This window comes from Juglans regia, chromosome 10, assembly GCF_001411555.2.
Source record: "Juglans regia cultivar Chandler chromosome 10, Walnut 2.0, whole genome shotgun sequence".
Taxonomy (NCBI): Eukaryota; Viridiplantae; Streptophyta; class Magnoliopsida; order Fagales; family Juglandaceae; genus Juglans; species Juglans regia.
The window spans coordinates 11069602-11095501 of NC_049910.1; the positions used below are offsets into that span (position 1 = coordinate 11069602).

The 25900-nt window shown below is 34.7% G+C and overlaps 2 protein-coding genes and 1 non-coding gene across 3 annotated transcripts; all 3 read right to left on the minus strand.

Annotated features, from left to right (window-relative positions):
* Positions 1 to 8530: 8530 nt before the first annotated feature.
* On the minus strand, positions 8531 to 12193 carry LOC108991644 (probable serine/threonine-protein kinase PBL25). Its single transcript, XM_018965971.2, has 7 exons — positions 12179 to 12193; positions 11640 to 11771; positions 11154 to 11247; positions 10618 to 10820; positions 10315 to 10504; positions 9347 to 9735; positions 8531 to 9085 (listed from the first exon to the last, which is right to left on the minus strand). The coding sequence occupies exons 1-7, from the start codon at positions 12191 to 12193 to the stop codon at positions 8708 to 8710; spliced, it is 1401 nt and encodes a 466-aa protein (XP_018821516.1). The 3' UTR covers positions 8531 to 8707.
* A 2595-nt stretch (positions 12194 to 14788) lies between these two features.
* Positions 14789 to 21997, minus strand: LOC108991715 (guanine nucleotide-binding protein-like NSN1). The gene is made up of 9 exons (XM_018966085.2): positions 21786 to 21997; positions 21437 to 21681; positions 20087 to 20216; positions 19798 to 19971; positions 18584 to 18801; positions 17162 to 17426; positions 16041 to 16220; positions 15666 to 15877; positions 14789 to 15401 (listed from the first exon to the last, which is right to left on the minus strand). Exons 1-9 carry the CDS (start codon positions 21802 to 21804, stop codon positions 15018 to 15020), a joined length of 1827 nt encoding a protein of 608 aa, XP_018821630.1. The 5' UTR covers positions 21805 to 21997; the 3' UTR covers positions 14789 to 15017.
* Positions 21998 to 22003: 6 nt separating this feature from the next.
* On the minus strand, positions 22004 to 22089 carry TRNAM-CAU. Its single transcript is given in 2 exon segments — positions 22004 to 22039; positions 22052 to 22089. It is a non-coding gene; the product is annotated as a tRNA-Met (tRNA).
* Positions 22090 to 25900: the final 3811 nt, after the last annotated feature.

The window sequence follows — 25900 nt, forward strand, 5'->3', positions numbered from 1 at the left end:
AAGTATCGAACTGTGGGTTATGGGCCCACCACGCTTCCGCTGCGCCACTCTGATTGGTAATATACATTGTACTTAAATTATTTTAATTCCTACAATAAGTGGCACTGACTTTTTTTTCCCTTCTTTTTCAATGCGTCGAGTCTTATAGCTTGGATTTATATCAGCTGAATCTAATATAATAAGAAAAACTCTATTTAGAAGTCCATGTGCAGACCCTCAATTTAATTAATATGACAAAGGATTTGATTTGGTAGAGAAATTTGAAATTAAAATCTCTAGTAAATCAAGTCTGCTTTGCACATCGACTTCTGAGAAGTGAAAAGGACAGAGACACTTCCCAACCAAAAAAAGCAAAGTTCCCACTGATGGTATAGTAGTAAGATTGGTCAAAAAGAGAGAAATGAAGTGAAAGACTACACACAGAGGTAGAAGAAATGGAAGTGTGTTTGGAACCTTTTTTTTTTTTTTGCTAAATGTGTGTTGGAATTTGAAAACAACCATGGTTTTTGTAAACTGGCCATTGGTACCTTGAACCATATTGTATGCAGTTCCTTATTTGACAATCTATGACGATGAACTCAACTTTGCATATCACTATTCATGATGAAATCACGTGGGATATTCATGATGAAATCAAATTTGGTGCAGAATGAGTTACTACTTCCTCTTGAGAATTGAAAGTCAATTTGGAAAAAGTTGCTTACACTATAGTTAAAGCACATTGTGCAAAGGGGTTTAAAACCTCAAATAAGAGATTACAGTGATGTGATAAAAAGAGCCGAAATGATGGAGTTGAGCAGCATTGCCTTTATCTTATACTAATCATCATCGGCATATTAATTAATCAATGAGTTGGGGGAAGTTTTCACTTTTCAGGCTTCTTATTGGACTGGTCAAATAAGCAAGAATTGATTCCCAGACAGAATTGATTCCCAAAAAGAAATATCTGACCAACAACAAAATAAACACTACTTTCCAGACAGTTTCCATCAGATTGTTCCAACTTTTTGTGCATGTTAGGCCCAATAATGGCATTATTTTGTGAGAAAGAAGGCAAGCATCCCTTATCACACAGCTAATGAGAATGCCTTCAATAAAATTAAACATCATAGAGATTTTGCTGAAATGAGATTTTGCTGAACAGGGAAAACAAACTTGCATATACAATGTCAATCCATAGAGTACTGTCATAAACTTAAACATCTGTAGTACAAAGGTAAGATAGTTCAAAAAAGACTGGCTTCTCTGCCATGACCACTTGACTTGTATATATTGAGTAAAAATACATAGCAATCAATCTCAACATGACATTAGGCCAGCATTACATGTTATCAACAACTCTTCAAGGAACATCTCTTCAAGGAACATTTCTAGATTCATAAAAATTGAGGAATTACACTAATATATACCGGATAAATAATTGATTTTATATATATCGATGCCTTCAATTTTTGGAAACATATCCAATACCATCAATTTCCAACCCATTTCCTAAATTCATAGAAATTAAGGAATTACAATAATATATACCGAATAAATAATCGGTTTATATATATCGATGCCTATGATTTAACATATCCAATGCCATTCAATTTGCAACCCATTTTCTACATTCTTAAAAATTAAGGAATGTCTATTGGGTTAGGGTTGGGAAATTTACCTAGCTGGAGTGCGAAACTGGTGAATAACTGGAGTGCGAAACTCTCTTCCTCGGCGTCGCACAGCTGCGTTAGGGTTAGATTTAGGTTTGGGAGAGAGATCGGGCAGGGGAGAGATACCTGGAAGGAGAAACGAAGAGAAACAAAGAAGGAGAAATGAGAAGAAAGATCAAGAAACCAAGAGAAACCAAGAGAGAGGAAGAGAAACGAACCTGCGATGGCTTCAATCTGGGGAGAAACGAAGGAGAACAGAGTTCTCTGGGGAAGGAGAACCAAAAACCAGAAATAAGAAAAAGTGTAAAACGGTGTGTTTTGGGGTCGAAGGCATGCATATAAGTGGCCCCAAAACGCACCGTTTTATTTACTTCAAAACGGTGTGTCTTGAGTCCACGTAGGAAGTCGTCCGCGCGGAGGCCCGAGGCATGCCTACCTCTAGCATTTTTCTAAAAATAAAGAGAAACTGAAAGCCAAAGGTGTTATCTTTTTTTTTTTTTTTTTTATATATATTTAAAAAAAAAATCTAAGACAAATTAAGGAATATGCCACCATTAAGTATCGGAATGAGAATTTGACTAGAGAACTCAGAAATTCAGCCTCTTTTCCCAACAAGCTTTTGAGGTGCTTAAACAAGCTATCTGGAAATTGAACTTGTTTTGTATTTCTTGCATTAAGCCTTCCAAACTTGTTATCTCTCTAAGAAATAGAAGAGAACTGTGTGCAGCATAATGACAATCCCCTTTTTGTTCCTGTGATGTATAGCTACAGGTGAAGGCTCACTTTAAACTTTTAAGGTCTCAACAAGGAAGTAAATTCCATGCTCAAAGCTGCAAGATAACTCGGTTTCTCGCTGTATGAGTGTTATGGTGGCTGATATTTGTAATGTAAATTATTGTAAGTACTTAGACTCTTCGAGGGGCCTGAGGTCCAATGAAAACACTCAAAGTGAAGGAAACTGATCACCCATTAATTGATAACTGAGAAATAGTTATAGAAAAATACAAATAGACTTAGTCAAATGATGATTATCGGACTCAACTAACTAAACTACCCATAATTAGATAACTGACCCACAACATTTAACAGACCCACTAGCCACATCGTGGTGCACAACGATAACGGAAATAAACTTGACCCATGACATATGCTGACCCAGCTCACGTGGCTTCAGACATTCACCCTAAAGTCTAGGATTTCACTCGACGCTCATAACAATGAGAAGTTTCTAAACGATAAAATTACGGGGTGCCGTTCTATTTTATAAAAGAACTTCTGAGCGAGGTCCTTGATGATGACCTACTACACTTCATATATTCATTGCTAGGGTTGGGTTGTAAGCCTATCACTACTCATGTTGTTAGGGAGTAATGAGAAGAGCACTACACCTATTTGAAGAAATGTTACGGATAGACTTTTGACTACGCAGAATTCATTTCATTCTTGAATAATTCCTCAATACAACAGTGCAGTATTTATAGATTTTCTGAGCCTATATTTCAGACAGTAAATTTTAGAGAATATTTACAAAATGTGCTCGTATTTTGTTATGGAAAATATTTGAGAATCTTTTACTTTATTCTAGCACGTCTATTGTGCAATTCTGTTGAGAGTTTGTTGCAGAAGCTTCTTTGGATGTTGAGTCACTATGTGCAATATTATCCCCCCTTGCTTCAAGCAGCATAGGAAGTATGATAAGACTTGAACGCAACAATGAGAAACTAGCAGTAGACAAAGGCTTTGTAAGAATATCAGTCAGTTGGTCACGACTAGAGACAAAGGATACATTGAGTGTTTTGGCTGCCACACGGTCCCTCACAAAATGAAAATCTAGGTCCACATGCGGTTCACAAAAAGATAAGTAGCACCTAGGTTGTCACAAAGTAAAGTAGGAGGATTAGTAAGAAAAACTCATAATTCCTTTAGTAAGGATTGTAACCATTGTAGCTCATAGGTTGTATTTGCCACTGACTTGTATTCAGTCTCAGTTGAAGAATGTGCAATCGTAGGTTGCTTCTTTAAGCCCTAGGAAATCAAGTGTGAACCAGAAAAAATGCAAAAACCACCGGTGGACTTCCGATCATCAGGGCAGCTAGCCCAATCAGCATCGGAGAATGCATGAAGTTTACAAGATGAAGTAGGAGAGAAATGTAAGGCAAAGGAAGCTATGAAACAAAGATATTGAAGTATTCGTTTTATAACTTCCCAATGGGGAAGACGAGGATAGTGCATAAACTTACTGACTTTGTTTACGGCAAATGAAATATTAGGCCTTGTGAAGGTAAGATATTGGAAACTCCCTACGACGCTACGATTAAACTGTGGATCCTCAAATGAAGAGCCTTCAAGTGTACACAGGCTTTGAATTGTGCATATTCGTGTGTAAGAGTAAGTCAAAAATATAACGTGAATGAGAAAGAAATAAACCAGCAGAGGTGTGTGACACTTGGATTCCTAAGAAATAATGTAACATGCGAAGATCTTTTATTGGGAATGTAGTGCGAAGTGCAGTGATGACAGTGATAAGGGAAGGATCAAAGGCAGTAACTATGGTATCATTGAAGTAAACTAACACATAAACAGATGCTGAAGCAGATGTATAAATGAACAATGAGGAATCAGAAACAGATGCATGGAAACCTAAAGCAATTAATTTCGAACTTAGTTTTGAAAACCAAGCCCATGGGGCTTGTTTAAGCTATAAATGGATTTTTTGAGTTTACACACATGATGAGGAAAGTCAAGATTTACAAACTCTACTGGTTGCTGCATAAAGATGTCCTCCTCTAAGTCGCCGTGAAGAAAGGCATTCTAAACATTGAGTTGATGCAGGGGCTAGTGATGGGAAACAGCAATGGAGAGCAACAACCAAATCGTTACTAGTTTGACAATCGGGCTAAAGGTCTCAGAGTAATCAAGACCAGCCTACTGATGAAACCCTTTAGTAACCAGTCGAGCTTTTCGTCGCTCTAGGGTGCCATCAGCATGTCTTTTGGTCTTGAGAACCCATTTCGAGCCAAGAAGATTCTGATTGGGGAATGGAGGGACAAAGGTCCAGGTTTGGTTGTGGAGAAGGGCCTTAAATTCGCTGGCCATGGTAGCATGCCAGGCAGGAAATTTGGAAGCCTCTGTGTATGTGGAGGATTCTTCGAGAATGGACTTTGATTCAATAAGATGAGAGACAGATTTTGGAGGGGGCCAAGGTACGGTACCATCGGAACGACGTAGAGGACAATGGATGTTTGTTTTTGAGCGGGTGACAATGGGATGAACCGAAGGAGAAGATGGAATGGAGTTAGGTTCGAATAGAATTAGTGATGAAATAGGAGATAAGGTGGGTACCATGTTTGACTGAGGAGACGAGGCAATGACAGAGAGTGACATCGCTGGTAAGGGAAATGAGATATTAGGGTTTGATGGGAAAGAAGATGACTCGGGACAATGAAGGGAAAACTCGGGAACTTAAGTGGGTAAGTTGGATGTAATGGATTGATGATGTTGGGCCAAAAGAGGGGGATGAGGCCAGAAGCTGAGAGTCAGTAGAGGGAGATAAAGTTTGTGAAAACAAGTGTGAGTTAGTATCGGAAAAGATACTAGGCTAAGGGAGTGTATTGGGCTTAGGGGGAAAGGTGTATAAGTCAGGATGGGCCAAGGGAGTTATGGAGGTCTGAGCGTTAGGTATAGAGGGACTTGTATTGACAGCAAATGGAAAACAATTTTCGTCAAACCAAATGTTACGTGCAATATAAATGCGTCCAGATGGAATGTGAAGGCAATTGTACCCTTTATGATCATATGTGTAACCTAGGAAAACACAGAGTTGAGAACGCACGTCTAGTTTATGACGATTAAAGGGATGTAAATTAGGCCAGAAAGTTGAGCAAAAAATACGTAAGAAAAAATAATAAAGAATTTGTTTGAAGAGTATTTGAAATGGAGAAATATTTTGCAAAATAGGAGTGGGCATGCAATTTATAAGGAAAACAACAGTTTGAAAAGCATCAACCCAGTACTTGGTAGGAACAGAAGACTGAGCTATTAATGACAGTCCTGTTTCTATAAATATGGCGATGACGCAGTTCAATAGTACCGTTTTGAGCATGCGAATATGGACATGCAATTCGATGTGAGATGACAAAATTTTGGAGTATTTTTGGAAGGAGACGAAATTCACCTCCCAATCTGTTTGAATTGCAATTATTTTGGAAGAAAATGTATTTGCAACATATCCAATAAAAGTTAGAAAAATAGTAGTAATATCAGATTTGACACGAAGAGGGAAAAACCAAATGTACTTACTGAAGTCATCAACAATAGACAAATAAAACGAAAACCACTAGAGGACAGCACAAACACTGATCCCCAAACATCTAAAAATAAAAGTTGAAATAGTTGAGTGAATCGGGATGGTGACGGTGGATGTGGATGTGGTAGTGCATGGGATTTTGCTTGGAGACAGGCGTAGCAAGGCAACAAGTTATTTTTTGTATTAACTAGAAGTTGAAAATTCCGAATAGTAAATGAGGTAGTACGTGGAGAGGGATGACTAAGACGGGAATGTCATATTTGTGGAGAAGTCCTTTCACCAATAAGTGCTTGTTTAGGTGGAGAAGTCATAGCCGAAGCATAAGATGGAAGCACATATAAGCCCTCCTTAACGGTTCCCCGAAGAAGAACCTCCTGTGTGCGTAAATCCTTCACAAGAAAACTAGATGAATTAAACTCAAAAGAAACTGAGTTATCAAAACAAAATTGATGAACAGATAATAAATTGCGAGAAATTGAATGAACATGAAATAAATGATGTAGAAGAAATTTGCCAGATGGAGTTGGAAGAATGCCAATGCCAGAATTTTGAATCGAAATGGATGAGTCATCTCCTATGCTGACTTGGTTAGTGCCGTGATATGGGTGGGAGTCTAGATTCAAGTTTGAGAAATCAACTGTAAAATGGTTAGTGGCCGTTGTATCAGGAAACCAACTGTTGGTTGAATCAGGGAAGTGAGGGTAGGTCGTGTAGTTGGCTGAAAGAGACTGTGGAGGAGGGGACTGATAAGTCTGATTAAAGCGATGGTAACAGGTTAAAGCAATGTGATCCATTTTCTGACAAACCTGACACATCGGACTATTTGAGGAAGGAGCTGTAAAGAAATTTGAGGAAGGAGAAGAACTAGGAGCACGACCTCCACCCTGACCTCACCGAAAGCCATAGCCACGGCTTCGGTCTGGTGGTGTGGGTGAAGAGAAGGGCCGAACTTTAGTGGAATGTGCAGCCAGTGGACTGCTAGAAATAATCGATTGAGTTTGGTGAGCAAGTCGAGATTCATGATTGAGGAGGTACTGAAGATTTGTGAGGAAGAGAGTGGATCTAGTCTAGTAGAGATAGACATGACCAACGATTCATAGTCAGAACCAAGGCTAGCCAAGAGGTAAATATTGAATTCAAAGGGAGGGAGAGGGTGACCGACAGCATGAAGAGAGGCATAGAGTGCTTTGGCTTTATTGAAATAGTCAGAAATTGACTCAGAGCCTTTCTTGAGAGTGGCTAATTGCATATGAGTTTGCATAAGATATGCATTTGTTTGGGCAAAAAAAGGCCACGAAGTGCCGTCCATACCTCCTTAGAGGTTGAACAATCAAGAACATGGGCAAGAACACTGTTGGTGAGGGAAGAATTGAGGGCAAAGATAATCAATTGGTCTTGGAGAATCCATTTTTCATTATCAGGATTAGGCTAATCACTAATAACGAGTGGAGGTTTGGGGCAGGAACCATCTACAAAACCATATAGTTGGTTATCCTTGAGAAACAGTATTACTTGGACTTTCTAGAGAAGGTAATTTGTAGAGGTAAGTTTGATGATAATGAGGTGGGCAGTAGAGGAGGTGATGGTAGGAGTAGGTGTGGGGTTCTGTGAGGCCATGGAGAATTGAGTAGATGAACATGAGTCCTAAAGGCTCTGTGATACCATAAAGCGAAAAGCACTACACCTATTTGAAGAAATGCTACAGAGAGACTTTTGACTACGCAAAATTCATTTCATTCTTGAATAATTTCTCAATACAATAGTACAGTATTTATAGACTTTTTGAGCCTATATTTCAAACAGTAAATTCTAGAGAATATTTACAAAATGTGCTCGTATTCTATTATAGAAAATATTCGAGAATCTTCTACTTTATTCTAGCACGTCTATTGTGCAATTCTGTTGAGAGTTTGTTGCATAAGCTTCTTTGGATGCTAAGTCACTATGTGCTCTATCAGGAAGTGACCTTTGTTACATCTTTTCTAGAAGAAAACAAACCTTTGAACAGAAAGTTCCAACAGAGGAAATACAAGCTTTTGGGTGTTGGCAGTTGCTATTCACATATAAGGAGGTGCCTGCAAGGCAAGGAAAGCTATGCTCATCTTAGTAATGCATTTTTAGGATAAATTACACCTTGCATGTCTTTTTTGGCACTATCGTTATAGCTCTTTATGACTTGGAATAAAATATATATATTAATTGAGGAATTTTCTCCCCTGACGTGGAAATGTCATTTGAAACACGAAAACCAGCCCCAAGTTACCTTCAATGGAACTTAAACTTTCATGAAAGAGGTAACATAATAATTTTGTTCTCAGCCATTGTGAGGACTGAGGGTTACAATATGTATTTGATATACCAGGTGCCCCTGCTTGAAAGTATACATGAACTGGGATGAAAAATATAAAAATTCTGGTTTTGTCCTAAGGTTCGGGGAAAAAAACAGAAATAATTTGTAGCTTTCTCATATTTCTAGAAGATTTCTATTTTCTTTCCTATTATTTGAAAGAAACAGTGGCTGATCACAAAATGGAAAACACGTAGAAATGGATATAACAGCACCTCTCACGTCCATATCTATGGTAAGACAAACCATGACTTACAAAGATGTATTAGACTAGCACTGTGGAACAAAAGGGAAAGAATGTCATGGGAGAAATTTATGACAGATGCCAAAACAAATAGGGATTATCGAAGCATAGAGATACATCATACATGTGGAACAACACTACCATGCAGAATTGCAGAATTACAAAGAAGAAACACTTTCACCCCGTGATGCATTATGTCTGGAAGTTGAACCCCATTCTATGGCTTCTGCCACAGCTCGTTGTCGTTCACTTGTGCTTTCTTCATCATGAAGATTCCCATTTTCACCCACCATTATTTGGTTAGATGGTGGAGAAGGGTCGTCAAAGGATGCTGCAGCTGCATCTGGACCACCGGTCCCAAGGAAACTGAGAGCACTGACAACATCGATCATTACGGGTCGAACTGATGGTTCCTCCTGGAGACACATGGCTGCAACTGCTACTGCTTGGTGTAGTGCTCTGACAGGGAAATCTCCAAGAAGAAGTGGATCGGCTAGCTCTTGGAATCTATGAGGATCCTTAAATACAGGTCGTGCCTGATAAGAGGAAACAAATTCAGTACATTCTAGTCTGATAAAGATCTTCAAGTTCCCTCAACTGGGAGAAAGATGGACACATAAAGTGTACTCTACAGTATTTATTAAGCATTTAATGCTGTCCAAAAAATGCATACGGTTAATAATAAATGTCGTAGGGCTCATTTTATGCGTCTGTGATCTTTTTCCTTCTAGTCAATGAATTGACAATATAACATAAATTTGAAAAAGAATGGCCTAATAGAAACAGGAGAAACATACCCAAGTCACTAGATTTTGCTCCTCGGTACATCTCGTGTTGTCAATGGCTCTCCTTCCAGTGATTAGCTCCAATAAAACAACTCCAAAACTGTACACATCCGACTTCACTGTGAGTTGTCCTGTTCTCTGATACTCAGGAGCACAATACCCATATGTCCCCATGACTCTTGAAGACACAGACTTGTCCCCAGCAGGTCCAACCTTGGCTAATCCGAAGTCAGAAAGTTTGGCATTGAAATCCTTGTCCAGCAAGATGTTTGAGGATTTTAAATCACGATATATTACGGGTGGACTGGCCTCACCATGTAAATATTCTAGGCCCTTGGCAGCTTGTAAAGCTATTTTCATTCTTGTGAACCAATCTAATGGCTTATTCCCTGGTGCTAGATCTGAACATCCAAATATTTTTCATGATAATCAATAGTGTGTAGTTTTCTGATGCAGGGTACACATGGTTATTGGGAAAAGATGCATAGAGAAATAGGTAACGTGACAAAATCATTAGGGGGTTTTACACTTTACGTCCCAAACTATCAAACTTAACATCTTGTATCTTTCTACTACAAATAGCATCATTGTCTAATTATGACTGGTAAGATAGACTAGAAATAGGTAACGTGACAGAAGAGTAATGAGACTTATCGTCCCAATTCTTATCATGCTCTCATCATCCCACAATGTGGGCATTAGATGATTAGAGACTATTTATTATATTTCATCTGTAAACCTATCATCTAATGCCACATCATGGGATGATGAGGATGGTGAGAAAAATAATGATGAATAGATTTACTCCATGACAAAATCTTAACTGTCGGATCTCAATAAAGAACGTACATTGCAACTTTTTATAGTTTGAGGCTGATCATTTGGAATGCAAAATGCCACAAACCTCTGATACTCACCCCCATATTTATCTATACCTTGTAATAATTAATTTTAGAAACGAAATATAAAAGGGGTAGTACCAAGTAGATGTTCCTCCACAGACCCCAATGGCATGTACTCGTACACCAGAAGTCTCTGCTCCCCATCAGCACAATATCCTATCAGATTCACGAGATTTTCATGGTGTAAGGCGCTTAACATCAATACCTCAACAAGAAACTCTCTATTTCCTTGCAATCCATTCCTATCAAGTTGCTTCACTGCCACAACCTGAATAGAAACAACCGCAAGATCACTACTAGAAATCTTCTAAAAGTTTTGCATGAACTGTGGAAGCTTTCAGGGCTAGAAAAAAAGCATCAAACAGGACTGCTTTTACCTACCCGGCCAATTTTCTCGAGTCGCCCCTTGTAAACTCTTCCAAATCCACCTTCACCTATTAGGCATTCTTGTCTGAAATTCTTTGTCGCCGTGGCCAATTCACGGAAAGTGAAAGCTTGGGCTGCATTGTTGTTGTTGGCAACTTCTTTACAGGAATCCTTCTTGTTGGTGGTTTCAACTGGTGCCACCTTTGGCTTTTGATTTTCTGAACAAGATAACTCTTTTTGTGAATGTGACAATTTAATTAGATTTTCCTAGAGTACATCCAAATTAGAATTAGAATTTAAGACAAGGTATTATGATACCATGTTAAATCATAAATTGTTTCAAGAACTTAGATTAATTGAAAATGGTAATTTAATCACTTACTTAACCAACTTTTTAAAAGGATTATGCTAAAAACCCAGCAGTCTCATAATATTTAAGGCGGTCGCTTAAGAGAAGCCATTTCCATTCACTACAATCTACCTAATTAAAGAAAACCTAGTAATTATAAAATGCTTCCATGAAATTGCAGAGGTGAAGGTGATGAACTGACCCAGCCTTGGCTGTTGTGGAATGGCTGCGTCTCTACGAGGGGAGGCACCAGGCAACTCTTCCTTCCTTCCGCCATCGACCTTCTTTGATGATTTCTTCTCATGGGATGAAAAACAGGGAAAACAACTCATTTCTTGTACAAAGAATTTTCTCCGTTATTCTCCCCTATTTTGTCCTTGAATTCCCACTTTTGCAATACATCCCAAAAAATGATGTATGCACTAGCTAGATAAACTATTTGAAGAGGAAAAAAAAAACATCTAAACTCGATATTAATGGATATAGCTACAAAGTTTTCATCGAATAAATTAGAGAGAGAGAATGCAAAACTTGAGCTTCGTCTAAACTCGATAATGGATATAGCTACAAAGTTTTCATTGACTCAAAATGCTTATCGACAATGCAAGCTCAACCAAAATCCCAACGTCGACAAAACCCCCATGCATGAAACTTAAAAAAAGAAAAAAGAAAGATTCAACAAACTCACCAAAAAGCCACGAACCCGGCAGAGGGAATTAATGGAGGCGAAACTGAAATGGGTTGACAGCTTTTGGTGTTCCCGCAAAAGATGGAGAGACGTAGGTAGAAAGGGAGGTTTTGGAAGTTCGTAAATGTGAGTCTTGAATACAACACATACGGCAACATAATTAGAAACTCACTAATTTTTTCCAAATTTTAGGCTTTTAGCTGTGTTTTTATCTGTGTTTTGAAAAAATTATCTGTGTTTTGAATACAACGATAACAATTCTAGAAACTCGCTTTTTTCAAAATTGTTAAGAAGTTTGCCAGAGTTAATACATTAAACCTATATTTAGTATTATTTCTTGGATTAATACCGATCACGGTGGCAACGTATACAGATCTCCCTCTAATTATTTAAAAAGTAATACTATATGAAATTGTAAAGTGCACAAGTGCTATACAATTATTTTGAAAAAGAGTTTGATACATTATTAATTTTTTTTTTATATGGATCTTGTGTTTATTTATTTTTTTAAAGTGATTGTACGGTCTTTGCGCACTCACGATTGTAACTATCATTTCTCTTATTTAAATTATATCATTAAGCTTAACTCAACACATATAATAGTTGATTAAGATTGCATTTAGATGCTGAGGTAAAATCAAATAATTTGAATTGATCTGTGAATTGTATAATATTTTATGAATTTTATTAAGATGTATTTGTATGTAAATAGATTGAGATGTGTATTTGAATATATGGAGTAAGTTAAAATGAATTTAATCTTTTTATATAAAGTTAAAAAAGTAGTGAATCTTATTAATAATTAATTTGAGATGAGTTGACTCCAATAATCAAACTAAACCTAAATGGGGTAAATGGTGAATCAGAATTCAAGGATCTATATTCTGGTATCAACTTGTCCTAATTTTTTTTTTTTTAAATTATATCGTTAGGACCGTAACAAGATTCACGTATTTATTTATTCACAGTCAATTATTTAATATCCTGAGACACTCTTTTATGTTTCATAATTTTTTTTTTTAATTTTTTTTTAAAATTTAGAAGGTTTACTTTGTTGTCATTTAGATAGTAAGATGAGATAAAATAAGATATTTTTAGATGAAAGTTAAAAGTTAAATAAAATATTATTAGAATATTATTTTTTAATATTATTATTGTTTTGAGATTTGAAAATTTTGAATTATTTATTATATTTTATATGAGAATTTATAAAAATTATAATAATGAGATGAGATGAGATGAGATGAAATCGTTTTAAGATCTAAACATGCATTAATAAAGGCGGGCATAGAGAGGTTAAGTTCTTGAATTTTGAGATGGGGACTTGCATGTATTATTTTTTAGAAAAATGCTACATATATATATAATATATATATATATAGTGTGAAATATATAAGTGTCGTATAATTATTTAAAAAAAATAAAATTTATTATTAAAAAATTAATTTTTTTATATAAATTTTATATTTATTTATTTTTTTAAAAGAATTACACGACGCTTATTCATTCGGCGACTATAAATATCACTTCTCTAATTTTTAAAATGCATGTGCAGGGCTATATCATGGATAAACCGAGGAGGAGTAGGACTTCTTCCATGAAAGAGTATCATCTCTCTATCGTAAAAAAGAATAAAGCATGTTTCACAGTCACTGACTCACTAGTGGTATCCTCCAATCAATTGAAAAAAGATCTCATCAAGCTATTGTTCAAATTTAAAAATCTTAAGTGAAAAAAAAAAGCATAAAAATGGAATAAATATCCGTATAAACATTTTGAATAATATTAAATGAATAATAAAGATTATAAAATTTACTTTATATATCTATCTTTCTTTGAAGAGTAATGTTATTTATAATTATAGAGTACGGAAATATTACCAAATCACTTTAAAAAAAATAAAAATTTATTATTAAAAAATTATTTTTTTTTATATAAGTCATCTTATATTTACTCACTTAAAAAAAAAAAAAAAAAAAAAATTAAACAATACTTATACACTCCACAATTATAAATATCCTTTCTCTTTGAAACTCTCAAATTCGGTCAAATTTAAAATTTGGTTAAACTTTGACGGATCAAAATTAGCTAATATGGTTTCCCCTTCCAAGAAAAATGATTAAAAACAATTAAAGCTAATCCCATCATGTTTCCATTTATTCCAAAATGATTTCTCGTGCGTCGCTAGAACTCTACTCGTCTTCCTTTCAAGGCTTTTTTTTTTCTTTTTTATTTATTTATTATTATTATTATTATAATTTTTTATCTCTGATTTGTTACCGTGATATCTCATCTCAAGTAATTATTATAATTTTTTAAATTCTTATATAAAATATAATAAATAATTTAAATTTTTTTAAATTTTTAAATAAAAATAATATTTTATTCAACTTTCAACTTTTATTTCATCTCATCTTATCTATGTAATCAAACGAAACTTATTTTTAGATCGTCTTCGCAATTGAGTCAAACCAATATTTTTATGTATATCCTTGGAATTTCCATTTTCCCTGACGATGAATGTATACAAAGGGACATTTTACAAAGTCATGAGAAAAACTTGTTAAAAATATAATTATTCATCCAAAAGTTTTAGAATTATTAGATTCTAATTTGATTAATCTTTATTCTTCAAGATCATAATATTTCATTACACTTCTAAATCCGATGTTCATGGTAGTCCACTCTATCGATATTGATCCAGTGGTAACCCCGTTCATCTATCAATATTTAATGACTTAATATTATGCCCATACATAATACCCATAAATTAACCCTTTATTCCGTGATTTGAACTCATGACGTTATTCCTGTTCGAATACAAATTGTTAAACCATTGATAAAAAAATCTTAAGACTATTAGATGTTAATTTGATTAAACCTTTTAACCATGAGCTGTCCATTTTATTACCAAAACTGAAAGGGTGCAAATGATACTTTTTCTTCACAAGGGTGGCAATTGATAGGAAATTATAGATTTAGAGTAGTGCTAAGTATAAATCCCAAATGTATAAGGCCTTGTACAAACTTTTATTTGTAAAAATGTGACAAAACCTCACTTTTTCACGATGGAATTCACTTTTTTATACAACGGTTGTGAATTTGGAGCGCATATATATCATTAGTCATAGATTTAAAGTACCAAGTGCTGAAAATCTAATTTCTGAGATTTCATTCGTAAAATGGCCGATCACTTCTCAAAAAGGATCCTGTGACAAACTATCTTCCTCTTTTTCAGGTACCATAAGTTGTCACCATAGCAACATAAACTAGACTATCCAACAATATGGGATCTTGCCAAAAAACTAAAATAACGAGCGTGCTGTTTATTTGAAGAGAAAGAAAAGCATGATTTAGTCACGGTTTACTCTCTCTCCATCACTCATCAACGAACTCGACACCAGACATGGCTACCTCTCCAATTATTTGATTGCCATCATCCTCACCCTCGCTCCCATCACCGACATTCATGGCAGATCCTTTGTTGACATAGTCCACTTTGAAGTCATAGTCATCATCCATTGCATTTTCTGGAATTGATTTTTCAGCTTTTTTCCTTCTCTTCTTCTCAGCTCTTTTCATCTTTGTATTAAGTATACTTTCAACTGCATATAGCTTCTCATTCTGCCTGCCAGTAGCAGTTTTAACCTTGTCCTTGCTGGCTTCACCTTCTTCACCTGCCATGGGCACATCGTCCCCATCATCAGCCATGCCTTTGAGGGCTTCACCACCTTGAGTTGATGGCTTTGGTTCTTCATCGTTCTGATTCATAAAAAATGTAAGAAAGAGTTAAGACAGTAATGACGTAGTTGCCTGCATTCTCAAGCCAGTAATGACACCTCCATTTAGAACTAAATTGCATGTAGATTTAGTAATTTTCATATTCAGTTTTTCACCATGTCTGCGGATATAAAAAAAAAAATGATATTTTCTTCCTGGGGAGGGGATTTGGAGCCCCTTAAGTCACTTGACCGCCCAAGACCATAAAAATTTGTAAACCCTTGAGTTACTAAGGAGATCACAAACCTCTAGCATGTCATTATCAAAACTGAGAGGGCGGCTTGGAGGAACTTCAACAGGATTCAGATCATCAACAGACTTGAGGCTTCCGATGAATGAAGATTCATTGTTATAAAGATCATCAATGTTAAACTCTTTCCCAAGTGCAGTAACAATCTTGGCCTCCGAAGGTTCTCCTTGATTTCTAGTTGGGGGCATAGTGTAATACGGAATTTTACCTACACAAAATCATATAAGAAAAGTTACTTTGCACATATAATATTGTTGTTTTCCTTTTTTTTTCAAATTTTTTTTTTTTTGGGGTGGGGGGTTCGTTTTTTGTTTTGTAACTTTGTGTATTCTAGAGCACACATACTAAAACAATAGCCTAGAGATACATACCCTCATTCCAGTCACGCAAAACAATTCTTGCTACAGCATCAACATCCACAATCCCGCCCTTTTTCAGCTTACCCCGAACTGTAGCCACTTTCTGCAGAAAGTCATCAACCGAGTCAAAGCTTGGGATCTTGTACAGAGTTACCAACAGTCTGGCAGGGCAAAGCTTTAGAATTTCCTTCACTGCACAGATGGGGCAGGCGTTAGTATGACTCTCAAATCTGCTGATATGACTAAATATAAGCAAGGAAGCTAGAAACCTGAGTATACTTTCTGTAAACATTGGACTCATCTTTTCTCTTAATATATGTGTAAATATAAATATAAATATCACTCATCAAAAGATTATAATAATAGAATATGAACCAGAATTTTCATCCACCATTTCATCTTAAAATGCAAAGGAGATGTAAGTAAGAGAAGTTGATGTCACTCTAGTTTTTTCTAACCAATGCTCACTCTCTTTGCCTTAATCATTTCCAGATCTAAAAATGCAAAAAGAGGTACACCAGCTACAAGTTCTCTTTCCCAGGAATAGATATGTGGAAATACATCCCTATCCTACAAAATATAAAAATATGAGAATTACAATTTATGTGCAGGAAAATAGAAGAAAAGGTTCAATCTGCCAATCAGGTTATAAAAACAACTTTTTTGATCAGAGGTTATAAAAACAACTTGAGATATATTAGTCTTCAGCCAACTAAAAAAATATACAATGAAATTCCTGCCATGAAAACAAATCTATAAGCAACAATGAGGGAAAAAATGAATAAAAATCCTCTTTCTTTTCCACGTGGGGCGGGTTTTTGAGGAAGGGGAGGAGGTCCCATGAATGGCATGCATGGTAGTGATGATAAGTGCTAGAAATCTCCCATCTTAACTTAAACCTATGAAATCATAATATCATTCAGAACCTTTTCAAGCCAACACCAAAGAAAACTATCAATATACCACCAACTGAACTCCCCCGAATAAAAAACCCCAACTGTCCCTCCCCCGAGAGGAATAAAAAATAATGAAGTGGCAATTTTTTGTATAATTAAACCATTCCTTAACCACAAGAAAGGCACTCAAGCAGAAAAGCAGATAAGCCAGCAAAAAATGAGTATGAGTTCAGTCACCTGGACCAATTGGATCATCCAACTTTTCAATTCTTTTGCAATTTCGAAGAGCTACAGATGCATCATTTGCTTCAGATCTAAGCATTACAACACCAGGGCAGTCCAGCAATTTGACATCCTTGTCTAAATGCACTTCTTGCATTGATCTTGTTAATCCAGGAGTAGCACCAACATTGGCGACATGGCACCTCTTCAAACTATTAATGAGACTACTCTTACCAACATTGGGCAGGCCAATAATACCCACAGTAATTGACTTCTTGATCTGTTAAAGATAACCGTGTACAGCAGATGGATTCAGTCGATATTATTATGGATTTAGCCAAACTCAAAAACCCAAATTAAAAGAAATGGCATGGAAACTACATTAAGATACTGTAACCACAAATATACTTTGGCAGGCATCTAATAATTTAGCTCAATGTTTTGAAAATCGTTTCGTACCGGCCGGTATGGCCGGTATTTGCCGTACTGGCCATTGGGCCGGTACAGGTACTACTTGTATTTCGTACCGGCCGTTTCGGCCTGTGTTTCGGCCTGTACCGGCCGATATTTCGGCCTTCATTTTTTTTTTTTTAAATTTTTTCAAACTACAAGCTCATTTTTTGACCCCCAATTCAGATTAGACTATTTATAATTTATATATATATGTATTTATATATAATTTATTTATATATAGACTATTATTTTAGAATATAATTTTGAAATATAATTTATTTATATATCGACTATCCCGAAATGTTATCCCGAAACGCTATCCCGAAACGGTACCGGTACCGAAATATTTCGTTCCAGTGCCTTGACTGGTACAGCTTCTGGTACGGTATTCAAAACATTGATTTAGATCCATAACATCCATACTTAAAAGATATGGTAGCATACTACTTATCAGAAAAAAGATACGGTAGCACTCTGAAAAAAAAATAAAAATAAAAATAAAACAGAATCATAGCCCAAACTCCTCTAATCCTTTATGGATCATCATCATCATCATCATAGTCATGATCATTGCTATCATCAAGATTAACATTATATATTTCTTTTACTTGTAAAAATAAGACATCAAATCTTTGTCGCAATTTCCTAAAACGAAAATTTGTTCAAATATAAAGGACCAGAAGCTAGTACCAGACGTGCATAACTCACTGGGTCAGAAAGCTAAACAATTTTTTTACTTGATAGCATTCATGTTCATGAACCCATTGCAAAATTTGTATTCACACAAGCATGAAGATGCATTACGTGTAATTTTTCAGTTTAAAATGCTTTTCAAGACGAAAGCCTAACCAAATGCATAGGAAAGATTGATGCTGTACAGAATCTTTGTACCGAACAAACACTCCCATGAAAAATCTTCTAAAACTTCAGAGAAGCTTTCTACATGAAATATATGGTAGTCGCAGAAAACGATGATAGGCATACCTCATGGCTTCTCGAGTAATTCTTCAACAATTTAATAAGAGTTTCAGCTCCTAGACAATCACTCGTTTGCAGAAGATTGCTTGGTTTTGCTGCCTTGGATGACGACTTCCACCCTAAATTTGATCTTTGCTGTTGAGTACTGCACTTAAATGCAACCGTTGGTAATTCTTCCCTAAGATACTTGAGCCACTTCTCAACAGCTTCTCGAGGAACAAGATCTGAGACACAAGTAGCAATACAAATTATTCTTTTATATAAAAGTAATGATTACAACCATAAAAACAAAAAAGTAGTCAAAACATTTCCTGATGTTCTGCATATGATATAGTCTATAAACTTAACTGGAAGCCAAGATATGATTAATCGTTGTTTGATAGTGAGATTTAGGCCTCGTTTGGTTATACAGATGAGATGAGATGAGATGATAAATTTGTAAATAATAGTGAGATAATTTGTAAATAGTAGTGAAATGATTTGAGTTAAGTTTTTTATGGGGTTTAGGGAAAGGAGAGAGAAAAAAATTGAATAAAAAAATCATAGAGTTAAAAGAGGGTTAAATATTATTTTTGTTTTGGGATTTAAAAAATTTCAATTGTTTTTTTGTTTTGTTTGAAAATTTGGGAAATTTATAATGATTAGATAAAAAGGTTGAAAATTTGAAAATTTGAAATTGAAAAATGTTTGTGTTTGAATAGTGTTTGGATATTGAGATAAGATGTGATGAGATAGTTTGAAAGGTATGTAAAACCAAACCAGACCTTAGCATATAGAACACACTCAAGAGTTATATATGTCCACTCTTCCACTCTTTAGAACGATCCCCAACATTTTCGGTCAAGTTGTTACATTACACATCCAATCTAAGTTCTACTAATCATTTTGTGCTTTTTAACTGCTTCTACTTTATCATTCTCTAAAATTTCTGTCTACACTAAGGTGCAGTTTGAATAGAGAGATGAGATGAGATGGTTTTAGATGAAAGTTGAAAGTTTAATAAAATATTGTTAAAATATTATTTTTTAATATTATTATTGTTTTGGGATTTAAAAAAGTTGAATTATTCATTATATTTTGTATGAGAATTTGAAAAAATTGTAATGATAAGATGAGATGAGATGAAACACTTTCACTATCTAAATGAGGCCTAAATAATGATCAAGCAGCTAAAGAGAGAGAAAGTGAAAGAGAGAGAGAGAGAGAGAACAAAACCTTACCAATTTTATTCAGAAGCAACACTAGATTCTTATTAGGACCGGATTTCATCACCAACTTCTCCATATCAACACAGCGAGTACCTAGGGGATCGCGAGCATCTAGAACCTCCACAATAACATCTGATGCTTCAATGACCTTAACCAACTCCTTGTAGAAAGCTCTGTCTGCATTATCTGTATCAAAAAAGATATATTAGAAGTATTGAAAATATACTGTAGAGGTTAATTCAAGGGGGAAAATCATCTTCCAACACAACACATTTTTGTATAATATTAGCATCAACCATACCCCGGTTTTTCCCAGTTCCCATGGAATGCTTGCTACCCTTTCCCTCTCTGGAATTCTGTCCTTCTGGAGAAGTTTCAGCCAATTTGGAGATACCATCATCCTCTAGTAACCCCAACTTCCTCTTTTGAGCCTGAAAAAATATATATGGGTCCATTAAAAATGAAGGATAAAGTATAGAGAAAAAGCCATAAACTGTTGCATGGATATAATGGAAGTCCAAAAATGGTCTACATTGATTAAAATATTGACCAGGAGAGTAAATATTATCTTCATTCCGATGTCTAATAAATAATAGGAGGGGATATGAATATAGATATCCCTCCCTTTGTTAGGTTGCAGGGTGAAATGAAGAAGAATTGGTGAAGTATTACCCAAACTGAAAATAGAGTAACATAAGCAATTAGGGTTTATTTGAACATTTCAGAATTTTCATAAATGGTTAACGATAAAAGAGAAGTACAGAAAAATTCAGTAAATATCAGCATCATCTCCATTCAAATTCCCTTAATTTGAACAATTGGAAAGGGAGCATTGAGGGAGTACATGATACCTCAACATACCCTCAAATCCTCTCTCCCTCCCTTCCAAAATAAATCCAAACAGGGGAAAGAGTAACTCAAACCCTTCCTCTCCTCTCCTCTCCCTCCATACATATGCAAGGTTAACAAATATTCATGGGACAAGCATTCAAGTAACATCTTAATTGTGACACATCACAATTCTGAAAGGTAAAAAACTGAATAATCACTTCAATAACTTGCTGATGGTATATTACTTATCAAAAAAAAATAACTTGCTGATGGTATCTATCAAAAAAATAAAAAGAACAAGCTGAGACGTAAATTGTCTACAGCATCTCCAAAGTCTTTTTTTATTGGCACCGGTTTCCGGAAACAAAATCCTGACTAATCACAGGGCTGCAAATGCCCTCAGCAAGAAGTTTCCCGCAATATATCTCAGATAATCCAAGGAAAATTTCCTCTAGCCCGATGGCCACTACAAATTGTTTGCACCCAAGAGAGTTTGAACCTTGGAACTGAAGGGAGCATACCACCAAGACCAAGGTTCAAAGCTCCAGACTTTATGCTCAACAACTCCTAGATCCGGTTAGATGAGAGGACGCATATGTACTCTAACACTCAAAATCACCAGCATCTCTCATGGATCGGTCCAATTTACTTCGACAATGCGAAATCGACATCGAGAAATAAAAATAGGAAAATTCACAATACGCACAAGCACATGGATAACCATGTAAAAAACAAACGAATTAAGTCGTAAAACAAACCAAAAAACAACCATTAACACTACATGAGGAATCCAATAGAGGCAGGCAAAGGTGAGGAGTACCCTTTCTTTTCGGGCGGCTTTCTTTTGCTCCAACTCCTCAAGAGCGCGGGTGCGGCGGGCTTCGAGGGCCTTGAGCTCCTGTTCCTTGAAGGGCCAGTCGTTGGGGATGCCGGGGTCCTTCTCAGGCTTCTTCTTTCGCGTAAGGCCTAGCTTCTTGGCCTCCTTGGCCTTCTTCTTATGGTGCTCCTTCACCTTCCTTATGACCTTGTGCTTCTGCTTCAATGGTACTCTCTTGCTCTTGCTCTCTGATAAAAAGAAAAACAACATTAATGACGAAAAATAAGCAACAGAAGAGGAAGGGAAGGATTTTAGAGATTGGATTGTGGAAGGAAAAAGGGTCTTTGCTTACTTTTGCTCTTCTTCACCATCTTTGCTTCTAGGTTCGAGTTGGAAGAGAAAAAAGTAGCCTTCCTCTGATGGAGTAGGTAGGGTTTTTGGCAAACTGTTACAAGTAGGCGACGAAAAAATATTCGTTGGATATTTGCGTTTTAGGGTTTATCATTTATGCGGATTGAAGGCGTCAACGGAGTCCGACGAACTGACTGTACGCGGAAAAAAATAGGGCTGTGGGGTGAGAGAGGCTCGAACTCTCGACCTCAGGATTACTCAGAAAGCTATGAGACCTACGCGCTAGCCAACTGCGCCACCACCCCACTTTGAACAACTATGCTTTTAATTCTTTATATTACTGACATAAAATAAATGGAGAGAGTCTAATTTAGAAAAGGTTTCAGGATATGGTTTAATGAATAGAAAATAACATATAATTATTATTATAATCTAGCATATCAAACTCTAGTACTCAGATTTCTAAACAAATTAATTGAAATTAGATTAGCTTTCCTAATGAATGGAAATTAGATAATATAACCCCATTATCTAAGGTAGAAAATAATGCTATTAATTATCTTGAATACATTAATAAAAAATCGAATAAATCAATCCAAATATCTTTTCAACTTTTTAAAAGATCATTTTTTTCATTACTCTACACCGGCACCTTTCAGTTACTAGACACCTAGGTTTGTATTTACCTCAGTTTCTCAAAATAAGTCACAAAATTTGGATATCCAAATTCAAAGAATTATTTTTGAAAATATTATAGATACACTTGTTTACATTATTAATACCAATATACCTTCTACCTCATGTGTTCATGAACAACTTAGGGAACTTTCTTCTCCAACATATTCATAAATAGTGGAGATGATGCCTAAATATGCACTCTGTAAAGAATATTTTAAAATTAATAAAGAATATCTTAAACAAGATTTTATGAAAAAATGAAATAAACATAAAAGATTATTATTTTTCTGAGTTTTTTTAAAAATAGAAAGAGATTATATTCAAAATATATATTATGAATTTCTAGAAGAAGTACAGATAAATATATTATTCTTCATATGGTTCGAAATTTAAATTAAAAATACTGGATGCCAATGTGATTTAATAACAATTGAAGAAGCCGAACGTTGTGAAAGAAGTGGAGGGCTAATAGTTTGAGGAGTACTTTTGAATATAGTCGATAATTTTGAAAAAGATAACTGTGAGAATTGGTTGTAAGATGACCTTACTGATGGTGGTAATGTTCTCAATGCCGTGTATGGTTTGGAGTTGCAGAAGGACATATTGAAGGATAGGGAGGAGATGGTGGCTTAGCGTATGAGATTTTGGATTTGATTTTGGATTTTAAAGATGACATGATTTTTCTTGTAAGAACTCTCATGAAAGAAAATCAGGAAGAGAATTAGACTCACATTTAATATGCTCAATATCAAAATAAAAAATATTTAATATAGATTACCATCTAACAAATATTTAATTAGAAGCCAAGTTGTTCACATTTTTAATCAAAACTTCATTGGTTAACTTGTAATCAATTCTAAGAAAAAAATATCAATTTACCAAATCATATTGAAATTTTGAATACATAATACAATAGCTAAAATTTTTTTCTTAATAGTTTTATTATTCTTCTTAGTAGGATTTCAACATCCTAAATGAAAGAGAATAATTTTTGTAGGATTAGATGATAATTTTTTCTTCAGGATTCCTCTATAACCGAGATCAGAAGCATCTATCTCAACAATTTTAAAAGTATGAGGAGAATGAAGTCTTAAGCATGAGAGTTGCTTAACATGAGACTTAATTTATTTTATAATGCTTGTATGTTTTTTTGTCCACAACTGTGAATTCATTTTTAATTATTTAAACTAAAGTTCACATATTAACCTAAGAGATTGATAGTAGAAACATAATTAAGGCTTCCTAAAAACCTTTGTAATGGTTGTTTATCTTAATTTTATGAGCAAGTTTATTAGCAAACTCTATTGATCTACTAATAGGCGTAATAGTTCCTTGATAACTATTATGTTCAAGAAATCTAATCTTATTTTGAAATAATTTTATTTTTGGTTATGAAACAACTAATCCATTTTGTTTAATAATTTAAACAAAAATATTTAAATGTGTCCAATATTGCTCAGTAGATGAAGAGAAGATTAATACATCATCTATGTAAATTATAGAAAAGTGAGTAAAATGAGTGAATATATCATTCATGATATTTTGAAATTCGTTGGGAGTAGTTTTTAATCCAAATGACATAACATTTTTATTCATAATATCTTAATGGGAGTCTAAAGGCAGTTTTATAATGATCTTTTTTAGAAATTTGAACGTCAAAATCCATTTTTGATATCAAAATTTTGAGAATATAACATTATAAAGGTCAGATAATAGATCTCTTTTATTAGGAATTGGATAACAAATCTATTGTAAAAACTCAAATATAAGATAATATTATTTTATACAAGAAAATATTCATTTCAAAAGAAGAAGTTTCATAATTTGTAATTTAAAAATTCAAATGATTTATTTCTTATTTAGAGAAATTTTGAAGATGAAATATCTCGACTAATTTGCACATATAATTAAACTTAAATTATTTTTATTGTATTTATTTCACCTTGAAGGCCTATATCAAGAACCATAGTATTTCTTGTACAACTAAAATTTAGTTTTTATTTAGTTTTAATCTTTTTGAAGCAATAATGCATACATCAAATTAAAATGAAAATAGGAGGGCCAAAAAATTAAGGGAAATGCTTGACATCTTCATCTAGTTTTATCCCATTTCGATGAGGTAGTATTGTCCTCAACTTTTAATATTTTATTTTATATTAAGAGATAATCCTTGGTGATGGAAAGTGCTACATTTACAAAATGAGATAAAAGTGTGATATGATTGTATTATATATGATTATTCAAAATAAATCTTAATATATAAAAGATATAAAATTTCTTGTAGGTATAATGTGGGGCGTTCGGCCAGACCACCACCATTTACTACAAGAAAAACTGTCTTTTTCGGCGCTAATAATCGTCGCAAATAACCCATAAAATCGCTGCATTTAATATTTCCCAACAATTTCTACTGCACTGAGCGTTCACCGCAATTGTTTATTTATTTATAAGTTGAACCAGCAATAGGCAAAACTCGTTGAGAAAAATTAATTTTTCCAGCGATTTTAGTTGTCGCAAATGCACAAAACTCGCCGGAACTAGTGTGATCTGTTTATCACTAAATTGTTGAGAAAAGTCAATAGCAATGAAAAATTTCATCACAAAATACTCAGTAAATTACCGCAAATGACTAGACATTTTTCTAGTGATTATGAATTATCACCGCCATTAAGTATTCCCAACGCATAATTTTCTCTGAAATAGAGATTTTGCTACAATTTTTTATCACAGCAAATAAGTTTAATGGATGAAAAAATATTTTCGGCGAATTTTATTCGCCGGAAAAGGTTTTTCACAAAATAAATAAAAAAAAAATGCACAAAAACAGAATACATAAATTACTTGAACTTCCCAACTCACACCCAAAAAGGTCATTATGATCCAACAACGCATGCAGTACCTCTTTAACTTAGAGGTATTGCATATACTTTGATAAAATAGACCAGGAACATCATATACTTTACCTCCTGAACACCCAAAAAAATCACATTGCATATAGATTACTAATGATCTAATGCATTGTCACAAGAAATATATTTTATATCTGGAAAACAAAAATGACAAGACAAGGCAATATTAGGTAATTACCTATTGCATATAATCTTGATTTTGTTGTGTAGGACCCCCATCAAAACATAATAACAAAATTAATGAGACTTTACAAATTTAATATATGACATTATGAATTCATCCAAGTGCACAATTTAATTAGTTTCAACTAACTGTTCATTCATTAAACTGGTCAATGGTGCTCTTACAATAATGTTTTTGGACACGTGATGGCCTGGTACCCATCCTATTAGAAGCTATCCCCACAAGATACACATGTACTATCATATACACATACTATAGACAATGGTGCATTCACATGGAAAGCAAGTACAAATCTGATCCATCCATAGGCAATTATCTACATCATAGCCTAACAGATATATTTTT

What these genes read in the sequence shown, in the direction of transcription:
- LOC108991644 (XM_018965971.2), bottom strand. An exon ending in TCCACAACAGCCAAGGCTGG is followed by an intron (nt 10,821 to 11,153) that starts GTCAGTTCATCA and finishes TATCTTGTTCAG; the next exon opens with AAAATCAAAAGCCAAAGGTG. An exon ending in AGCAAAATCTAGTGACTTGG is followed by an intron (nt 9,086 to 9,346) that starts GTATGTTTCTCC and finishes TCCTCTTATCAG; the next exon opens with GCACGACCTGTATTTAAGGA.
- LOC108991715 (XM_018966085.2), bottom strand. An exon ending in AAGCCGCCCGAAAAGAAAGG is followed by an intron (nt 20,217 to 21,436) that starts GTACTCCTCACC and finishes ATATTTTTTCAG; the next exon opens with GCTCAAAAGAGGAAGTTGGG. An exon ending in GTTGCTTCTGAATAAAATTG is followed by an intron (nt 18,802 to 19,797) that starts GTAAGGTTTTGT and finishes CTTGTGTCTCAG; the next exon opens with ATCTTGTTCCTCGAGAAGCT.